Raw genomic sequence first — 21,824 nt, 5'->3', positions numbered from 1 at the left:
TCCGGCATCAAGTTCTGAGTGGGTAAGGCCTAAGCACTGATTTGGCTTTGGTAATGAACGTGAAGTTAAAAACATATTAGCTTATGCTAAGCTGCCATTTGAAAGGTCTCCTCCAGCATCTGAATTAAGGGAAACAATGTTTTGAAGCAGTCACAAAACTTTTCTAATGCATTCGATCTGAGGTAAGACCTGATAATTTGTACTTCTAAATTATCCAGGTGATGCTGATGCTGCTGGTCCGGAGACCATATCTGGAGAGCTTTACTTTAAAGGAAATGAAACTGCCCTAAAATGTTAATACTAAATAGCCACACAAAGCCGGAAAATCGCACAGAACTTCAAGCCGAAGATGAAAGGTCCTGAAAAATGGCAGCGGTCATCCTACTCCCGGTACGGCTATGCGTGCATGAAAAAGAGTCTTGGGGCCCATCGTGCCCCTCCATGCAGGCTCCCTCATAAGGTCATCCCATCAACCTTTGCCACAAACGCCCGCCCCCTCATAGGGCCGTCCGGCCACGCCCCTCCGTGCCCTGACGACAGAGCCACACTTTAAGCCGCTGCCACGTTACGTCCATCCGGCTCCCGCATATGGCGTCACTAACGTTTAACGTCCGCCGGCGCGCGTCCGGGACGTTTCCCCGTAGGCAGCTAGCTGGTGGTTCCCAGTCCCCGGCGAGTGGACCTCTTTCTTCTGCGGCCACCAGATCGCCGGACATCGGAGACTTCGAACAATCCGGTGGACAGTTTAAAAACAGAGGACCGGCCGTCGCAGTGGCTCACGCCTGTAATCCCAGCACTTTGGGAGGCTGAGGCGGGCGGATGACGTGGTCAGGAGATAGAGACCATCCTGGCTTACGCGGTGAGACCCCGTCCCTACCAGGTGTACAAAAAGTTAGCTGGGTATGGTGGCACGCGCCTGTAGTCCCAGCTACTCAGGAGGCTGAGGCAGAAGAATTCGCTAGAACCCGGGAGGCGGAAGTTGCAATGACCGAGATCGCGCCACTGCACTCCAGCCTGGCGACAGAGCGAGACTCCGTCTCAAAACAAAAAAACAGAGGACCGGAAATTTTGAAGACTGAGAAGCCAGGCAATAATCTTCCCTTGATCTTTTTGCTCCTCTCACAAGAGCTTTTCAGACTGCTGAAACCAACGAGAAGAGTGAGGAAGCAGGAAGAAAATTTCAGCTTCAGTCTCTCAGCATCCTCCTGCTTTCTTCTCAGAGAGGTGGCACTTCCCCCCTTCTCTAGTAGCTGAAAATATGCCTCCCATCTCCAAGGTGACGTTTCTTGCACCTCCCTTACTGTTCTCACGCCTGTAGGGCTCTTCGTGTGAGGATTCGGTGTATGTATGTATATGAATGTGTGCGAATAATTATTTCCTAATTGAATGTTTTTTTAAAAAAAAATCATCTTCAGGTACAGTTAGCGCCGTCCTCCATTAAACAGCAGGCACGGTGTCTAGGGCCCAAAGTTCTTTTGGGGGCTTATGAAAATATTTTAATTTCTTCTAAAGTCAGAAGGGAAAAAATGAACATTTAAGTCGAAGAAGACGTTATATATTAATCTTCATATGACTTTAATAAAGGAAGGTGCCCACGAAGGCAGAAGCACTTCAGGAGCAAGAAAGACAATGCAGCCGTTGGTGCACATAGCTGACAACACTTACGAGTTATTTTTATTTCTTTTTATTTTTTATTTTTTACACATACATTTCTAAGTGATTTCCAGATACTAATGTCAGCCCCAAAACATATCTGTGCACTGTTATCCCACTTTTTTTTTTTTTTTTTTTTTTTTTTGAGATGGAGTCTCCCTCTGTTGCCCAGTCTGGAGTGCAGTGGTGCGATCTCACCTCATTGCAACCTCCACCTCCCGGGTTCAAGCGATTCTCCTGCGTCAGCCTCCTGAATGGCTGGGATTACAGGCACGCTCCACCATGCCCTGCTAATTTCTGCATTTTTAGTAGAGACAGGGTTTCACCATGTTGGTCAGGCTGGTCTGGAACTCCTGACTTGTGATCCGCCCGCCTCGGCCTCCCAAAGTGCTGGGATTACAGGTGTGAGCCACCACGCCCAGCCTGTTATCCCACTTTTACCCATGAGTATATACCAAGTGAAGCTTAAAATAACTTGTCCAATGTCCTACGCCTAATACATGACAGAGAGCTTTCTGACCTAGGCAGGTTAGCTCCAGGGTCCCTTCTTTACATTACAAATATTATCTCTTGGTAACTCTAAGGAATTAATTTAACAACATGTAAAAACAAAACCTTGCATTTCACATGATCAGTGAGATTTCCACTTTTCTCTCTGCCAATAATAGTACTGCACATAAATATAGTACAGTATATACCTGTCTCTTTTTTTTATGGTACTCTCCCCATATCACACTACACGCCCATGCAATTACCACTTCTCTGGTCCTTCAGGGATGCTTCTCTCTTCATCTTGCTTCAGCACCCCAACACCATGTATGGAGATGAAGTCTCCATTCTCTGCATTGAAAACACACACCAACTTGAGTCAACCAGATTCCCATAGCAAACAGTGTGAGTTGAGTTTAGAATCAGAGAAATATTTTAGCATTATTCACCCTCTCTACCCACCTTATTCCCAGGGATACAGAGTTAAAGCATCCAGTGAAGAGCTATCTATAGGCAATTAGAATATGTCAGCAAAGAGGCTCCCAGAAAACTCCAAAAATGCCTAACTCTGTTCTACTCACCTGCTGATTATGCCTAGACCAAATGCCACACTGTTTTAATTACTGTAGGTTCATATGTCTTCATATATAGTGGTAAGTCATGGCCCATCACTCTCTTCTTTTCCTTTTTCTTTTTTTCTTTTTTGAGAATCATCTTGACTATTTTCATTCATTGATATGAATTTTACAGTGCTCTACAAAATATTCATTAGGGTTTGCTTGACATTACATTTTTCAGTAATTTAGAAAACTATCCTTTTAGGAGAGTTTATATGAACATTTTAGTATATTGAATCATCACAAAACATAAACATAGTACACTATAAAGCTGCCTCTTTTTAAAATGGATATTGTTTTATGTACTTAATGACATTACAAAATTTTTATCATATACATCTGGAATATTTACTCTTGGATTTAGAATCTGTTGTACTGTTGTGATGTCTAGCTTTTCTATAATATCTTGATTTCAGATAGGTAATTGCTAGTGTACAAAAATGCCATGAATTTTTGTATGGTACTCTTATGCCCACTAATTCCAATTCTTTTTTTTTTTTTTTTTTGACGGAGCCTTGCTCTGTCGCCAAGGCTGGAATGCAATGATTCAATCTCGGCTCACCGCAATCTCTGCCACCCAGGTTCAAGCGATTCTTCTGCCTCAGCCTCCCGAGTAACTGAAACTATAGGCACGTGCCACCACACCCAGCTAATTTTTTGTATTTTCAGTAGAGACGGGATTTTACTGTGTTAGCCAGGATAGTCTCCATCTCCTGACCTCATGATCCACCCGCCTCGGCCTCCCAAAGTGATGGGATTACAGGTGTGAACCACCGTGCCTGGCCTATGCCCACTAATTCCAATTCTTATTTGATGTAATTGTTTATAGATTCTCATGAACTTTTACCTTGACAATTACGTTATTTTCAAAAATAATCATCTTTTCCTGTTGAATCCTTGCTCTTCTCACTGTCTGTTCCTATCTCATGGTATTGGCCAAACTCTGTGATGCCATGTTGAATAGGAGTAGTTTCACACCACACTTGTCTTCCTTCCACCTCTATGGGAATCCTTCCAAAATGGCACCATTAAGTGTTATACTCACTGTAGCTACTCCTTATGAAGTTCTCTTCTCATTGTTAAGTGTTTATGATGAAAGAGTGTTACATTTTGTTAAATGCTTTCTCATTATTTTTGGAGATGATCACGTTTTTTATTAATCTTTTTATTTTATATTTTATTTTTGAGATGGAGTCTCACTCTGTCACCCAGGCTGGAGTGCAGTGCCTTGATCTAAGCTCATTACAACCTCCACCTCCCAGGTTCAAGTGATTCTTCTGCCTCAGTTTCCCAAGTAGTTGGGACTACAGGTGCATGCCACCATGTCTGGCTAATTTTTGTATTTTCAGTAGAAGACAAGGGTTCCTGCCATTGGCCAGGCTGGCCTTGAACTCCTGACATCAAGTGACCCACCTGCCTCGGCCTCCTAAAGTACTAGGAATGCAGGCGTGAGCCACTGCTCTGGGCCTTCCTTTATTAATTTCTTAAACTGGCAGATTTAGAATGCTAAACTTCCTTCTATTCTTAGAATAAACCCTATATAATATGCTATTTATTTAAATAATATGGTCTCTGCAATTTCTTCTGGTTTCCATGTTTTCTCATAATAGGCATTTATTTCTAAAAAACAAAAATGAATGTTCATTACTGAGACAAAGCTATACTTTTGTTTTTTTCTTCTCCCTTTTTAAAATTTGTATTCTCCTCCAGTTTTGCTAATAACGTTATACAATTTTAAAAGAAAAAAGTGAGTAGGAGAGCTATTTTTCTATAGTAACAGATTCTGTAAAATAGGTATCATGCCAAGTGAGGTGGCATGTCCCTGTAGTCCCAGCTACTTAGGAGGTGAAGCAGAAGGACCACTTGAGCCCAGGAGTTAGAGACTGTAGGGTGCTGCCATCACGCCTGTGTATAGCCACCGCACTACAGCGGAGGCAACATAGCGAGACCTATCTCAGAAAAAAAAAAAAAATAAGAGATGATCTATTCCTTAAAAATTCACTAAAACTTGGAAAATCAGATTGGACTTGGCAGTATTTGGGTGGAAGGACACAGAAAAGATTTTTTTTTTTAACTGCCTACCTTATTTTCATAATCATAATTTGTTTACTCAGCTTGTCTATTAATTTTCTTCTTTTTCTTGAAAATTATTTTCCACTGAGTTTAATTTTTTGTAAACATTACACAGCATTCTCTTATCGTTCTTTATATCTCCCTTTTTGTAGTTATCTTCATTAATTTCTATAACTTTCTGAAACCAGGATTAATTTTTTTTTTGAAATTGTCTAATGTATGCTTTGAAAAATAGAAGGGATGTTTTCTATGTCAAATGAAGGTAATCATAGATAGATCAAATTTGCTTATTGTCTTATTCAAATCCTGGACAACCATTAGCATTTTTCTTTGTTTGTAATATAAGTGTCTAACACTCATACAGAATATTGAAAAGTTACCCTACAATTGTAAATTTGAAATTCCCCTTCTAATTCTGTCAGTTATTTATTGACATAGTAGTGGTTCGGTAGTCCAGTGCATATAAGGTTTTGAATGTTACATCTTACTTTTGGATTTTTATTTTATCATTATGGAGTATAGCAAAGTTCTCTTTTGTTCTTTTTCAAATGTACTTGGTTTTGATTATCCCGTGCTCCTTGATTGTTTTATTATTCTATTTTTTATTTCATTAAACTTTTAGTAAATAGTTATTTTTATAGTCTGTATCTAATCATTTCAATATCTGAAATCCTTTGTTTGCTTAGGGATCTAGGAGGAAATAGAAGGCTCTTCTTTGCTTATAAGCCAAACTCTCCAAAGTGTCTGTTTTTCTTCAATTTTGTGACATTTGTTACGACCTTATATTTAAACATCCTAAGTTCCTGACAGAGTGTCTGGCATATAATAGGTGTTCAATAAATGATTGCTCAATAAATAGATAATGTGTATAAATGTAGAGAACTTGGGTTCAAGATGATTTCCTCCTGAAGGGGTTTGTGTTTGTCTTCATCAGGCACGAGGGGGCACTATAAGCCTGAGTCAATCAGGACGTCTTCATTGGAACTCAAGACTTCATTAAAACTTAGGGTTAAATCTTTGGGGCCAATTTTCTCCATCCACCTCCTCAGAGCCAGAGTCCTGTAGAGACAAACAAGGTTTTATCCCAGGGATGTTTACTAGGTTTTTTTCTTCTTTTTTCCTTTTTTTCTCCAGGCTACCCCTGTTTCAAAGCATTCTGGCTTTATGCTATGTGTCTTCACTTTTGTTTAAGAGCCTAGAATTCTATTCCCTAAGGGGCAGACTTTAATTCCCAGAGCTCGGAATCCTGATTAATGGTATTTGCACCCAGAGAACCAAAGATGTCCTATTTGTCACCCTCGTTTCAGCTTCTAAATTTTATTGTTCTGGATGGTTTATGGGAATTTCCCTTGTGGTTTTTTCTTTGCTTTTTTTTTTCTTTGGGGGTGTGTGTGTGTGTTTGAGAGAGTCTTGCTCTTTCACCCAGGCTGGACTGTAGTGGCATGATCTCGGCTCACTGCAACCTCCACTTCCCAGATTCAAGCGATTCTCCTGCCTCAGCCTCCTGAGTAGCTTGGATTATAGGCACGCACCACCACGCCCGGCTAATTTTTGTATTTTTAGTAGAGATGGGTTTCACCATGTTGGCCAAGCTGGTGTCCAACTCCTGACCTCAAGTGATTCACCCGCCTTGACTTCCCAAAGTTCTGGGATTACAGGCATGAGCCACCTTGCCCGGCCCCTTGTGTTTTCTGTTAATTGAGTAACTAAGTACTAGTTTGTTGGTTGTAGTTTCTCTAGTTCATAGGTGTATTGCTTCAATAGAGTTTTCTGGAATATCTTGTTTTCCACATTGCAGATAAGAGTCCTTACAGTGTCCCTCTCTATCCCTGTAAACCTTTGCTTTAATATTTTGTCTGATACTAATATTGCTAAACTAGCAATGTCTTGGTAAACATTTTCCGGGGATATTTGTCCCTCATCTTCTTTATTATTGTTATTATTGTCTTTTTAAATCCACGCATGATTTGTTTTTAGGCCCAAATAAGAGGAGTACTCTCTAAGGCACATTATTACATATATTCTTTGCTTCAATTTAAAAAAATCGTAAAAAGATAAAATACTGTTCATGTTCAGAAACTGACACATGCTTTTTTTTTTTTTTAGAAAGGCAAAATAAAACTTCCATGAAATTACAAGCATATAGCAAAATACCTTGGATATATTCCATTTAATTTAATATCTCACATTATTTTTGAGTTTCATTGTATGTAAACCTGAAAAAAAAAATCACCGTTCTTGGAGCTAGAGAGAACTTTTATGGGAAAGATGACTATCAGAGAAATCTACTTATTTGTAAGCATACCAGCCAATTTTGTTTTTAAAGTAATGATCCTGTGGTCCAGGTAACAGCACCCTTCAGCTCATCATCAAGTGATTACTACCTCAGAAGAGTTGAGAGCAATTGGGATTCAGGAAGTATGACTAGACAGGCAATTTTCATGATATCCAACATATATTGCTTTAAATAATATATGTCACTAATTTCTGATTACATTAAAATAAAACCAAATGTATTTAATCTTTTACATTTTTATTTTTTTAAACATCAGACCCAGTGAGATTTAAATGATATATCATTGATTGAAACTAATAATATTGATATTATTTTTCATTTTAATTTTGCCTATTTTATAGGCAGTTTTCAATGGCCTGTTTACCTTTATCTGAGCTCTGTGATCAAAAAACAGCAATGGTTAAAGAAATCCTCCCCACCTTCTTTTGTTCCAAAAATGGCTTACTGCAAAAACCACCCTTCATCATATGTGATTTAAAGAAGACTCATTGGTCGAGCCTGGTGGCTCATGCCGGTAATCCTAGCACTTTGGGAGGCTGAGGCGGGCAGATGACGAGGTCATGAGATCCAGACCATCCTGGCCAATATGGTTAAACCCCATCTCTACTAAAATTACTAAAATTAGCCGGGCGTGGTTCAACCGATTCTCCTGCCTCAGCCTCCCAAGTAGCTGGGACTACAGGCAGGTGCCACCATGCCCAGCTAATTTTTGTCTCCATCTCTTGACCTCGTGATTTGCCCGCCTCGGTCTCCCAAAGTGCTAGGACTACAGGTGTGAGCCACTAACCCCAGCCAGGGAGCACATCTTCTATAGGGAGGTTTTATCTTCTACTTCTAGGAAGAAAAACGGGAGATCAGAGCACCCCTCTTGCATCTGCTGTTTTTAAGTCCCTTTAGCTCAAAATAATCCTTATGCCAAAATGGCATATTGTAATCTGGAACATTCTGCCAGCTTTCACATGTTTATGTGAAGGTACTATGTGCCAGGCACTATTCTAAGTGCTAGATATACATCAATGGATAAAACAAGCAAAAATTCCTGCCCTCTTGGATCTTACATTTCTATAGGGTTGTCATTCATTTTGTTTCATTTCTTTAACTTAAACAACCAAACCCTACTTGAATTAACACTGAACATTTTAATTACTGATGCTCTATCTGTGCTTTGATTGAATTATTTAAAAAAGAAATTCATGCAATTTATCTTATCAAGGAATTTTATCTAATAAAATTTAAATTCACTAATCCATCTCTACATAATTTCCAAGAAAAAATGAACAGATTTAATTCATAGAATTTTGCTTTTAAAGATCCTATCATCAATAACAATCAAAATATCTTTAAAAGAGTAATCAGGCCCAACCAAGAGTGGTGGCTCACACCTGTAATCCCAGCACTTCGGGAGGCCAAGGCCGGCAGATCACCTGAGGTGAGCAGTTCGAGAGCACCCTGGCCAACATGGTGAAACCTCATCTCTACTAAAATATAAAAATTAGCCAGGCATGGTAGCACATGCAGGTAATTCCAGTTACTGAGGAGGCGGAGGCACAAGAATTGCTTGAATCCAGGAGGCAGAGGCTGTGGTGAGCTGAGATCAAGCTACTGCAGGTGTGTGCTACCATGCCCGCAAAGGAAAGGGAAGGGGAAAGGATGGGAGGGAAGGGGGGCAGGGAAGGGAACTCAGAAGCTGAAAAAAATATATATTACCTAGTGAGAAATAGGAAATGGAAAATGGTTCCCTCCATCCAGACATTTCAAACCTTGCAAGGACATTAAGGGTTGAGGGATGGCAGGGTGGCCTGCCATTTTTCTATGCCAGGCTTCAGCCTTGAGCTCTAGATCTATAGATGTATCTTCACCCTGAGCAGCTCTATGTGAATGTCTCAACCAGCCTCTCACCTTATTACATATATACTAGAGAAATGTGTGCACATCTACACCAGGAAACATGTGCAAGAAAGTTCACCGAAGTAATGACCTCGATAATCCCAGATAGACACAATATGAAGGTCTGTTATAATAAATTGAGTAAACTAGTGTTACTGTATATTTAGCTATTTAAAATAATGAAACTATGGTACTGGAGTAACATATATGAACATGAATGAATCTCAGAAACATTGGTTTGGATAAAAACATCATAAAATTATATACAGCTTGTGATTCCATTTATGTGAAGATAAAAATAGGCAAAATGAAATGACTTACAATTTATGAATCCATTCTTAGATATTTAAACCAAGAAAAACCAAAAAACAAAAACAAAAATAAGATTGATTAAAACAAAATGTAGGGCCAGGCTTGGTGTCTGACACCTGTAATTTCAGTGACTGGGGAGGCTAAGACGGGAGAATGCCTGGGCAATATAGTGAGATCCCCTTCTCTAAAAAAAAAAATTCTTTTTTTTTTTGAGACAGGGTCTCGCTCTGTCTCCCAGGTAGGAGTGCAGAGGCACAATCTTGGCTCACTGCAACGTCCAGCTCCTGGGTTCAAGCAATTCTCCTTCCTCAACCTCCCAAGTGGCTGGGATTGCAGGCGTGTGTCACCACGCCCAGCTAATTTTTGTATTTTTAGTAGAGACAGGGTTTCACCATTTTGATCAGGCTGGTCTTGAACTCCTGACCTCAGATGATCCACCCGTGTTGACCTCCCAGAGTGCTGGAATTATAGGCATGAGCCGCTGTGCCCGGCCTGACATTCTAGTTCTTAAACTGCCCTTTATTTTGATGATGTACATGTGTACTCTGTGAAAAGTGAAATATACTGTTCATAAGATTATGTGAGTGATTGCTGTTTGCCTAGCTCAAAGTTCTTCCTGTCTCTCCCACTGAATTGAGGAGAGTTATACAGGGCCTATTAATTACTAATGATATTTTACTTCTTAAACTGGGTTTTTAAGTACCAACCATTTGTTTTACAATTCTTGTTTATGTTGCGTATACCCTTTTGTACAAATCTATTCACTATAAAAAGTTTAAAACTCTCTTGAGATCTCAATCAGAAACAGGAAATCTCAATGCCACTCTACAGTTACTGTCACTTTTAAATTTCCCATTGTCTTTTTCTTAATTGTGTGCCATATCACCATTTTTATTCATATAGATATATAAGTACAGAAATTTTAGTCTTTAGCAGGAATTTCAAAAATCACGAATGGCAGTGTTACCTACCTCATTTAAATCACTTAAGGGTCTCAATCCAATCTTGTCAGTTGAATATCTGATATGTGTAGTTTGGATGTAGTTAAGGGCCTTCATCTGCACTTTTCTTTCTGTTTCTTCTTGCAGTTGCAGATTGTATCATGAACTCCACTCTCTGTGGTTTTCTTTGTGTATATACATTTTGTGTCTCTCCAACATATTAGTTCATCCTCTTTAGGTGAATTTCTTTTTCTTTTTATCCTACTCTTCACGTCTGTCTCTCCTTCCACTGCGTCTGTTTATTTTTTCTCTCCCTTTACCACTTTTCCCTTAATAGGGTTTAAATTTTCTGTCTCATTTGTCTTTCTCCTTTTTCTCTACTAAGTTATACCATAGAATCAAAAATTTTTTTCATTTCTAACCTCTTTTAGTCATTAAAGAAATGCTTCATTTTCCATTCTTTTAACATGAGAAAAACGCCGTTTCTCTTTTTGCAACACAGCCCACCAAGGTAGGTGAAGATGTCTTCTAACGGACTAGATACAAGTCAGATTGCCTAAATCATCATTCTGGTTACACCTAGTATAAGCAATGGGGTTTTAGGCAGGATGCCGCCCCTTGAGTTCTCTAATTTCCCTTTCTGTTAAATGAGAAAAAAGTAATATCACATAAGCTTTTTTTTTTTTTTTTTTTTTTTTTGAGACAGAGTCTTACTGTTTCACCTAGGATGGAGTGGAATGGTGCAGCCTTGGCTCACTGCAACCTCCGCCTCCGGGGTTCTCCCTCAGCCTCTCAAGTAGCTGAGACTACAGGCGTACGCCACCATGCCCGGCTAATTTTTGTATTTTTAGTATCGACGGGGTTTCACTATATTGGCCAGGCTGGTCTCAAACTCCTGACCTCCTGATCCACACCCCTCGGCCTCCAAAAGTTTTGGGATTACAGGCGTGAGTCATCACTCCAGGCCGTTTTGTTTGTTTGTTTGTTTTTCTTTGAGATGGAGTCTCTCTTTCTCTTGTCCCGGCTGCAGTGCAATGCCAGGATCTCCGCTCACAGCAAGCTCCGCCTCCGAGGTGTATGCCATTCTCCTGCCTCAGTCTCCCAAGTAGCTGGGACTACAGGCGCCCGCCACCACGCCCAGCTAATTTTTTTGTATTTTTAGTAGAGACAGGGTTTCACCCTGTTAGCCAGGATGGTCTGGATCTCCTGACCTTGTGATCCGCCCGCCTCGGCCTCCCAAAGTGCTGGGATTACAGACGTGTAATCCCAAAAGGAGAAAGACAAATGAGACAGAACATTTAAACCGTATTAAGGGAAAAGTGGCACCGCGCCCGCCCCAAGATTTTTTGATTAAATAAATACAAATAAAGCTCATTAGCTATTCTGAACACTGCTACATTAGCTAAATTGGAAATTAAAAAAAAAAAAAGATGTTAAACATATTTTAAAGTTTTCTCGTCATCACTGAAGTGAGAAAAACAAATTACTTTGTGAAACAAACATAAGACACAATAAATTCAGAGTACACTTTTGTTAGATGCTAACTCACAGAGTGGAATACATTTTGCACAGCACCTTCATGCCTGGAGACTTAGGACCCAGGAAATGGGAATGGTGGCAGGAGAGAAGAGGGTCTAGGGGCCTGGGGAGCCTGGGGTGAAGGAGGAGGGCTTAAAAAGGACAGTCAAATTTAGGAAGAACAGTTTCTTAAACTGAACAGTTAGCTAAGAAGCGGGCTTTAGCCAAAGATGATGATAATAACTTGAAAGTAAAGCTCTTTGTTAAATAGCGGACTCTTTCATTTTAATTTTTTAAATAATATTTTCACTAGTAAGACTGAATATTTATTTCGGATCCTCGCTGTAGGGCTAAACTAGGTGTGACTTGCTTTTCCATTAAGGACTGAAGCCATTTTGGCTAAGACATGCTTTCCTGTCTTAGCTCTCTTCAAGAGATGCTATTTACTTTTGTTGTTGTTGTTATTGTTGTTCTCCGGACCATTATTGCCTGCCCTTTATTTTCATGATGTGTTTGTGCACTCTGTAAAAAGTGGGAAACACTGTTCTCGGGATTGTGCGGGTGACCGCCGGTCGCCTAGCTCGCCGTTCTTCAGGTCTCTCCTGCTGCTCTAGAATCTACATCAGAATGCCAAGGAATAGCTTTTCCAGGAGCTTTTAAACCGACCTTACATTTCGAAGACGTAACTGCGCCAGAAGCTTTGTCTCCCTGGCATTTAAAAGCATAGAGGAGAGCAACTTTTAGTTTTTAAAATGAATAAGTAAACTAATCTGAATTGTTTGGAATGCCAGGAACGTGTTATATAAAATGTTAATTAGGTGACCCGTGCACGAAAACTGCTCTCAGGATACGACCAATAGGAGAGTAGACCTAGGCTCCTTCATTTGCATGCAGACTTCACGACAAAAGAACGAATCAGAGATAGAGAAACTAAATCTTCATTTACATAACATTGTCTACAAATTCCGAGGATCATGAGATGTAGATTTCATTTTGATTCCTACTTGCAGAACAGCGAAGGTAGCATGCCTGAGCCAGCGAAATCCGCTCCGGCCCCAAAGAAGGGCTCCAAAAAGGCCGTGACCAAGGCGCAGAAGAAGGACGGCAAGAAGCGCAAGCGCAGCCGAAAAGAGAGCTACTCCGTATACGTGTACAAGGTGCTGAAACAGGTCCATCCCGACACCGGCATCTCCTCCAAAGCCATGGGGATCATGAATTCCTTTGTCAACGACATCTTCGAGCGCATCGCCGGCGAGGCTTCCCGCCTGGCGCATTACAACAAGCGTTCGACCATCACCTCCAGGGAGATCCAGACGGCAGTGCGCCTGCTGCTGCCCGGGGAGCTGGCCAAGCACGCCGTGTCGGAGGGCACCAAGGCCGTCACCAAGTACACGAGCTCCAAGTAAACTTAGCCCTGCAACTGCCTTAGTAAACCCAAAGGCTCTTTTCAGAGCCACTCACCTTTTCACAATTGGAGCTATATACTGACACGTGAAGTTACTGGAAACTCTTGCAGCTGAAGTAGGCATGTTTTTAAAACTTAAAATGGTACTTGTTGGGCTGGTGGCTTTATGAAACTGTTTTCCGTGTTTTATGAGGTATCAGTCGATAGCACCTAAGAGACAACAGTAATTTCATGGTTTTGCTCTATGAAGACGAATTACGTTTCTCTTCTTGAGTCCTTAAAAGTCTACGGGTTTTACAAAAGAAGCCCACATAGGGGGCTGGAGCGGGGGTGGGGAAGGAGGAGACTGCTGCTCTCAAAATAGTTCTTAATGTTGAATTTGCTTTTTTCCTTTCTTTTCTCAATTCCTTCAAAAAGGTCTTAATTTGGATTTTTAGGTTCTAAAGGAAAAAATAAAACCCTCTTCCCTCCACTGCCCCACCTCTGCGACCTGTCTGGTTTCACCAACTAGACAATTCTCTGTGCAACCACACTCGCATTTGCACACAACACACATTGTTCATTGGTCGACAATCCCCATCTCATCTTAATCATATTCTTAGAGAAGTTGGGTCTCCATTGTTAAGGATTCTCCTAATCACAAAAGCTGACTATATACTTATCCCCAATCCAATCATTAATAAGGGGCATGTGATCTTTAGGATAGTGTAGCCAAATTAATCAGATCCTTGAGGCTAAAAGGAACTCTGCCTTCTCCGGAGAACAAGTCAGGGAACAAAGAAATAAAGTTGTATTAGGAAGAAAGGAGGGGAAATGACTTTTGGGGAGGAGGCATCTGCACTGCCTGATACAAGCACCTTCCAGGCGAAGGTAGGATGAAAGCTACATCCTGTAGGTTGAAAATGGATAGTCATTCATTCACATTGAAGTGCCAAGCAGTGAATTTTGTACTGAGGACTTTTGCACTGAGAACAGTGGTTCTCAGACGAGTGTGCATCAGAATCACATGGAGAGCTTGTTAAAGGAGATTGCTGATATAAAAAATATGCTAACCAAGCCTCCTGCTTACATGGAGTTTTCTTGTGATAAAGATGTGGGAGAAGATTGTGAAGTCTGAATGTCAAACAATGAAGTTTAGATTTATTTTGCAGACAGTTATAGAAAGCTTGTGAGCAGGGACTAACAAAATTATAACTAGTTCTAGGAATATGCTTCCTGTGGCAGGAGACTGGATGCAGTGGAGGGAAATAATGATGTTGAAAGAGGATAAAGTTTCAAGCCAAAGAAATGGCAGGAGTAATGGAGCAGGGGATACAATAAACAAATCAGAAAGTAGTTGAAGGGATTTCATTTAGTATTTCATCAAATACTGGCTGCATTCCCTCTGTGCCAGGCACTGAAATACTGCAGTGAGCAAGACAGACAAGAGATTTATCTTCCTAGTAAAAGAAGAGAGACAATAGACTGGGCATGGTGGCTCAAGCCTGTAATCCCAGCACTTTGGGAGGCCAAGGAGGGCGGATCATCTGAGGTCGGGATTTCAAGACCAGCCTGTCCAACATGGCAAAACCCTGTCTCTATTAAAAATACAAAAATTAGCTGAGCATAGTGGCACAGGCCTGTAGTTCCAGCTACTTGGGAGGCTGAGGCAGAAGAATCGGATAATTGCTTGAACCCAGGGAGGCGGAGGTTGCAGTGAGCTGCCATCACACCACTGCACTCCAGCCTGGGACACAGAGGGAAATTACATCTCAAAGAAAAAAAAAAGGAGAAGAATACATAAGTCGGTTTCACTCAGTAAATAGTAACAAAATAAACTTACTCCTGTTCAATGTATTATTTAGTATTATGTCTGTGATTCCTCTCCATCTTTAAATTTGGGATCTCTAGATCTCAGACCCTGAAATCCCAGACTTCTGGTTGTTGACAGGAATCCAGGGAGCCCTAGGAGTTCCTTGAGTTTCCGAGCATGAGCCTTAGAAAATGTCTATGTTCATATGTCTATTTTCAACAGATTCTCAAAGGAGTTTTTGATCCATCTATTACTAAGAACTACTCTTGGTTTTTTGTTGTTGTTGTTTTGTTTTGTTTTTTGTTTTGTTTTGTTTTGTTTGATACAGAGTTTCACTCTCATTGCCCAGGCTGGAGTGCAATGGCAAGATCTTGACTCACCACAACCTCCACCTCCTGGGTTCAAGCGATTTTCCTGCCTCACCCTCCTGAGTAGCTGGGATTACAGGCATGCACCACCATACCCAACTAGTTTTTTTATTTTTAGTAGAGACAGGGTTTCTCCATGTTGGTCAGGCTGGTATCGAACTCCCGACAACCTCAGGCGATGCCCCTGCCTCACCTTCCCAAAGTGCTGGGATTACAGGTGAGAGCCATCGTGCGTGGCAGGACCACTCTTTAAGGAAGTCAGCCCACTAAATATATAGGTTACCACTGCTGAAGACATATAGACTATCTAGTCTACCCATTGATCTCTTAACTTTTTTTTTTTTTTTTTTTGGATAGAGTCTCTCTGACCCGGACCTGGAAGTTGCTGGAACTACAAGCCTGTGTCAGCATGCCCGGCTAATTTTTGTATTTTTATTAGAGATGAGGTTTCTCCGTGTTGGCCAGGAGGGTCTCAAACTCCTGACCTCAAGTGATCCACAAACTTCGGCCTCCCTAATTGCTGGGATTACAGGCATGAGCCATGTGCCCTGCCTGATCTCTAACTTGTAATTAGCCCCAGTGTTCTGTCTATAATGGAACACAACAGAGGTGATACCAAGTCGATAGGCTCATTTGGCATCAGCTTTTCTGCAAAGAGCTTTTAGGTCAATGGAAGGACATTCCACAATGAAACAAAACTGAATTTTGTGTGATAAAATTATGCTGCTTACAAAGAGACTTAACAATAAATAAGCTTAAAGACAGGTATTTTTGTTTCATGGAACAAATCCATTGTGATTAGTCCAGCTTTGTGAAGCAGCTCTGCTCCTTGTGATCAATCAGGAAATTTCGTTCCTTCCAAGTCAACGTTCTATCATCTCCTAGGGCCTAATGGTCTCTGCTTGCTCAAAACAAAATCAATACCATTATAGCTGGGGAAGAAGGTAACATGAAAGTTTCAAAGCCCAGACCTGGTAGTAACTTTTCTGTGTCTCACCTGTGTTAGAAATAATGTAGCCACATGCTTACATCTGCTCCCAGAAAGACCAGGAAATGTTGCCTCTTGCTAGACAGCCACCTGTCCAGCTTTCTTTTTATTATGATAAAGTGAAAAAAACTTTATTGGAAAAATGAGGGTTTATGCAATATTCTCCACAAACTAAAATCCATTTTGAGGACAGTGAATAATAGTGTCATACTGATAGTCCTGAGATTGTAATTTTACAGTGATTAAGAACAAGGACTGGAGTAACCCACTAGAGAATGGCATACTTATTTTTGTCTCATTTCCTGAGGTGTAGAGGGAAAGAAGGTGGGAATTTAATCATGATAACCTCGGTTTTAAATGCCCATTCATGCAACCACAGTGGCCTGATCTATGATTTAAGGTAAAATGACTTGTGTTAATAATAAAGTCTAAAACTATTTAAGATAAAAGGCCAACAACAACAACAACAAAAACTCGATCAACATACCTTTAAATTGGCTGCGGGTACATTAATAAAAAGTCCTTTTAAATTCAACAATAGAAAATCAGTAGCTCCGGATGGAAGGCAGCTCAGAGGAACACAGCCAAACAAGTTGGCCTCTTCCCATTCCACTGAAAAATGTTGAGAGAATCTTATATACTTTCATGGTTGTTTCTCCCACGGTAATTACTACTTTCTTCTTTAAAGATTGTATTTGCCAGTTAAGTGCCTCCCACACACCTCCTATCCCCCTATACCCATAACCATGTGAACGCCATTTTGTCTTCCTTTCATATAACAATGCCTTGGTAGGAACTAGTACCTACCTCCATTTTTTTCCCTATTCTTCACAGCAGAATCAGCCTTTACCACTTGCCTTCTGTGATACAGGTTTTGTTACCTTGTTTTTCCAACAGCTACAGTCTTTGCTACTTTCTTTCTCTGATAGCCATGCAGAATGCTAGCGGCAGTTTGCCATCAGTCTCCTTACAGTAATACAGAAAACACAGGCCATGCGTGGTGGCTCACGCTTGTAATCCCAGCACTTTCGGATGCCGAGGAGGGGCAATCTCTTTGAGCTTGAATTCAAGACGAGCCTGGGCAACATGGCGAAAATCCATCGCTACAAAAAATACAAAAATTAGCGGGTGTTGGGCGCGCAAGCCTGTTGTCTCAGCTACGCGGAAGGTTGAGACACAAGAATCCTTTGAACCCGGGAGGCGGAGACTGCAGTTTGCCGAGATCGCGCCATTGCACTCCAGCGTGGGAGACAGAGCCAGACTGTCTGAAAATAAATCAAAAAATAAAAGATACACTATCCTCAATAGCCAGTAAGATATGAAGCCAAGACGTAATAAAACAATTGAACTTGACAACCGAAGCTACTAAACACGTGAAACTACATTAATTTTAAGCAGTGACTACTACTCTTTCTCCTGAGTGGATAGGTGGCCCTGAAAAGGGCCGTTGGTTTTGCGATAGCAAACTGTGGAGCTAAACTCAGCCGCCGAAGCCATACAGAGTGCGTCCCTGGCGCTTGAGCGCGTACACCACGTCCATGGCTGTGACCGTCTTGCGTTTGGCGTGCTCCGTGTAGGTGACAGCATCGCGGATTACATTTTCCAGAAAAACCTTCAGCACTCCGCGAGTCTCCTCATAGATGAGGCCAGAAATACGCTTGACGCCGCCGCGGCGAGCCAGGCGGCGGATGGCTGGCTTGGTGATTCCTTGGATATTGTCGCGCAACACCTTGCGGTGACGCTTGGCGCCACCCTTACCTAGGCCCTTCCCACCCTTGCCGCGACCAGACATGTCGAAAGTGCAGCTGTTAAGCTTGTAACACAATACCTCTGGCACAGCCACGCAGCACTTTTATAACAGTATGACGGACCTGTTTGAAAACCTCATGAGCAGTGGCGGGAACCACAGTCAGTTCCCGCCCTTCTGTGCAATTCTCCCTTGCTCAGAATGGAGGAGACCAGGAGGGGCCTGAGGCAACAAAAGAGTCTCAGTTGGGATTTCATAAATACTCCTAGATATGTATGTGTATGTAGATACACATCATACTTTCAGTCATTAACTGAGCCATCAGTTCATAAACTTTTGACAAAGAAGCCTGACAGCTGTCCCCCACTTTTCCCAGAATATGAAATAATTAGTACACACTCTTTCCCTCACAAGGTGCTGTGTTTTGTTGGGTTTTGTTTGTTTGTTGGTTTGTTTTTGCGACAGGGTCTTGCTCTGTTGCCCAGGAGGGAGTGCAGTGGCACGATCTAGGCTCACTGCAACCTCTGCCTCCCAGGTTTAAGCATTCTCCTGCCTCAGCCTCCTGAGTAGCTGGGGTTACAGGCGCCCGCCACCATGCCCAGCTAATTTTGGTATTTTGTTAGAAGAGACGGGGTTTCACCATATTGGTCAGGATGGTCTGGAACTTCTGAACTTGTGATACGCCTGCCTCGGCCTCCCAAAGTGCTGGGATTACAGGTGTGAGCCACGCGCCGGGCCACAAGGTGCTTTCAAAGTATTTTAAGCAAATCATATGTTTATTGTCTCTGATATTATTTTTTATCGATTTATGCATTCCTAGTTAACCAAGCAGGGCTCTTCAGCCTGCAGGCTAGATAGTGCTACTGAGGGAACTAAAAGCATATGCAAGTTACACATTTGGAGGTCAAATTAGGATAAGATCACTTAGGGCCCATTGAAGACATGAATATGTACATCCCCAAAACAATTAGAACCTTGTTGGGCTGAAATTTATGAAAATTTATGATTTGATTGTATGCTTTGGTTGTGCCTTTAATCACAGGACAGATTGTAGCCAGCACTGTATCATTCACCACATTCTATTACCCCAACAAATTGGCATCATAGTATCCAGTCAAACTATCATAGAGACAGTCTGCTCCACATACATGCTGTGGGGGTGACCCTGGGCAAGCTATACAAAGTTTCCTTGTTTTAAATGTACTTTAAAATTCTAACTTGTAATTATTTGTTAAGTTGGAATGAGATAATCCTATCAAAATGCTTAAAATAATGTCTAGATTCCAAATAAGCAATCATTAAACATTAATTATGGTATATTACAATATTGTGGGTGTTCTCAATTCCTATCCTTAAGGTTCACCCTTCAAAAGGGATGAGACAGAGTTTTCTAATTTGCTAAAATCTGATTTTGAGAACTCCTCAAAATAATAAATAATGAAAAACTTAACTCATTGTTAATCCCCATAAAACGTTCCAGGTCCTTTGGGTGGAATATTTGGTTTTTCCTCCATGACTTGTGAGGAGAACCAGGTTTATCACAGTTGTTTGCTGTTTGATGAATTTATGATACATGGAAAAAGATTGCAGAGTAAAGTTCTTAGCCTGGGATACATAGAAAGGCTTCAGGGGATCTGGTAATAAGTACAGGAAAAAAAAAAAATCAAAATTTTTTTTTTTCTTATTACTATTCTCCAACAGAAAGTTAGCATTTTCTCTATGTATGAACTCAGGCAACAAACAGTATAATTGGCAGTACAAGTGCTTTTATTTGTATCACATTGCCATTGCCAATATCTCAAAATTGCATTTAAAAATCTCAATCCTAAAGCCGGGCGCAGTGGCTCACGCCTGTAATCCCAGCACTTTGGGAGGCTGAGGCAGGAGGATCACAAGGTCAGGAGATCGAGACCATCCTGGCTAACACAGTGAAACCTCGTCTCTACTAAAAATACAAAAAAATTAGCTGGTCATGGTGGTGGGCACCTATAGTCCCAGCTACTTGGGAGGCTGAGGCAGGAGAATGGCATGAACCCAGGAGGCACGGAGCTTGCAGTGAGCCAAGATGGTGCCACTGTACTCCAGCCTAGGCGACAGAGCAAGATTCCGTCTCAAAAAAAAAAAAAAAACTAAATCCTTCCAATCTATAATAAGTCTTAGTCACATGGACAGATTATTATTTAATGTATTAATTTAAAAAGCACCTATGCCAGGGCATGGCTTATGCCTGTAAATCCCAGCTCTTTGAAAGGCCCAGATGGGAGGATCACTTGAGCCCAGCAGTTCAAGACCAGTCTAGCCAACATGGCAATACCCTGTGTCTACTAAAAATGCAAACATTTATCAGGCATATTGGCACACAGTTACTTGGGTGGCTAATCCCTTGAACCTGAGAAGCAGAGACTGCACTGAGCCAAGATGGTACCATTGCACTCCAGCCCGGGCAACAGAGTGAGACTCTGTCTCAAAATCAGTAAGTAAATAAAATAAAAAATTTAAAAGCACATATGTTAATATTTCACCAATTTGGATTTTTTATAATTTGATAATGGTGTATTAATATAATTGTTTTATTTTGTATTCCTATATATTATCTAATGCATTTAAAACCATTATTCTAGGCGGGGCACAGTGGCTCATGCCTGTAATCCCAGCACTTTGGGAAGCCAAGGTGGGTGGATCACCTAAGGACAAGCATTCGAGACCAGCCTGGCCAACATGGTGAAACCCCACCTCTACTAAAAATACAAAAATTAGCTGGGCATGGTGGCACATACCTATAATCCCAGCTCCTTGGGAGGCTGAGGCAAGAGAATTGTTTGAACCTGGGAGACAGAAGTTATAGTGAGACAAGATCACGCCATTGCACTCCAGTCTGGGCGACAAGAGCGAAACTCTGTCTCAAAAATAAGTAAATAAATAAATATTAATCTGGCCGGACGTGGTGGCTCATGCCTGTAATCCCAGCACTTTGGGGGGCCAAGGCTGGTGGATCACTTGAGCCCAGTTCAAGAGCAGGCTGGACAACATGGAGAAACCCTGACTCTGCTAAAAATACAAACATTAGCTGGGCATGGTGGCATGCTCTTGTAATCCCAGCTACATGGGAGGCTGAGGCACAAGAATCACTTGAACCCAGGAAGCAGAGTTTGCAGTAAGCCAATATTATAGCACTGCACTCCAGCCTGGGCAAGAGTTAGATTCCATCTCAATAAATAAATAAATAAATAAATAAATAAATAAAATGCTTCTTAGAAGGAGAGGCATAGTGTGGGCCACTCAGAGCTAAATGGTGAAAACTTGAACAAGTTACCTATTTCATAATTGATCTGCATCTTCAATGGTGTATAATGCCTTACCCAGTTATTCAATTTAAAATGAAAAACAAGAGTCAAGCACTGCTATGTCAACAATACTGCACAGGGCATACTGCTGCAGAAAACAAGCATTTGGGGAGTAGCCACAAAGGCATAATAAAGAAATGGAAAGTTAAGGACAGTTGAATTATGTTCTGGTTTGACACAACTCCCTAGATGTATTTCTGCAAGTTTTTTTATGTAAATATTTGTATGCCATACTATAATACCAATCTGTACTTTTAGTTATTTGTAAACTACTAGGAAGATTTAAAAGGGGACAAGTATGCAGTTAATATGAAACAGATTATAATGGCCTTCTAAGAAATCAATGGGGGGGTGGCCTGGTGCCGTGGCTCACGCATGCAGTCGCAGCACTTTG

General features: G+C 41.2%; 2 protein-coding genes across 3 annotated transcripts; one reads left to right on the top strand and one right to left on the bottom strand.

Annotated features, from left to right (window-relative positions):
- Positions 1–44: 44 nt before the first annotated feature.
- H2BC6 (H2B clustered histone 6) lies at positions 45–13,663 on the top strand. The gene is made up of 2 exons (XM_001086637.4): positions 45–1,276; positions 12,797–13,663. The coding sequence occupies exons 1-2, from the start codon at positions 1,259–1,261 to the stop codon at positions 13,190–13,192; spliced, it is 414 nt and encodes a 137-aa protein (XP_001086637.3). The 5' UTR covers positions 45–1,258; the 3' UTR covers positions 13,193–13,663.
- Positions 4,439–18,165, bottom strand: LOC114677672 (histone H4). 2 transcript variants are annotated; one of them, XM_078000874.1, is made up of 4 exons: positions 17,147–18,165; positions 16,827–16,951; positions 13,248–13,401; positions 4,439–5,891 (listed from the first exon to the last, which is right to left on the bottom strand). In XM_078000874.1, the coding sequence occupies exon 1, from the start codon at positions 18,129–18,131 to the stop codon at positions 17,820–17,822; it is 312 nt and encodes a 103-aa protein (XP_077857000.1). In that variant the 5' UTR covers positions 18,132–18,165; the 3' UTR covers positions 4,439–5,891; positions 13,248–13,401; positions 16,827–16,951; positions 17,147–17,819. The 2 variants fall into 2 exon arrangements, with proteins under 2 accessions (XP_077857000.1, XP_077856999.1); XM_078000873.1 differs by lacking the exon at positions 4,439–5,891 and having other exon boundaries at positions 11,105–13,401.
- Positions 18,166–21,824: the final 3,659 nt, after the last annotated feature.

Source organism: Macaca mulatta, chromosome 4 (genome assembly GCF_049350105.2).
Source record: "Macaca mulatta isolate MMU2019108-1 chromosome 4, T2T-MMU8v2.0, whole genome shotgun sequence".
NCBI classification, from domain to species: Eukaryota; Metazoa; Chordata; class Mammalia; order Primates; family Cercopithecidae; genus Macaca; species Macaca mulatta.
The sequence above is the reverse complement of the archived record's forward strand: the minus strand, read 5'-3'. Positions and strand labels throughout refer to the sequence as shown.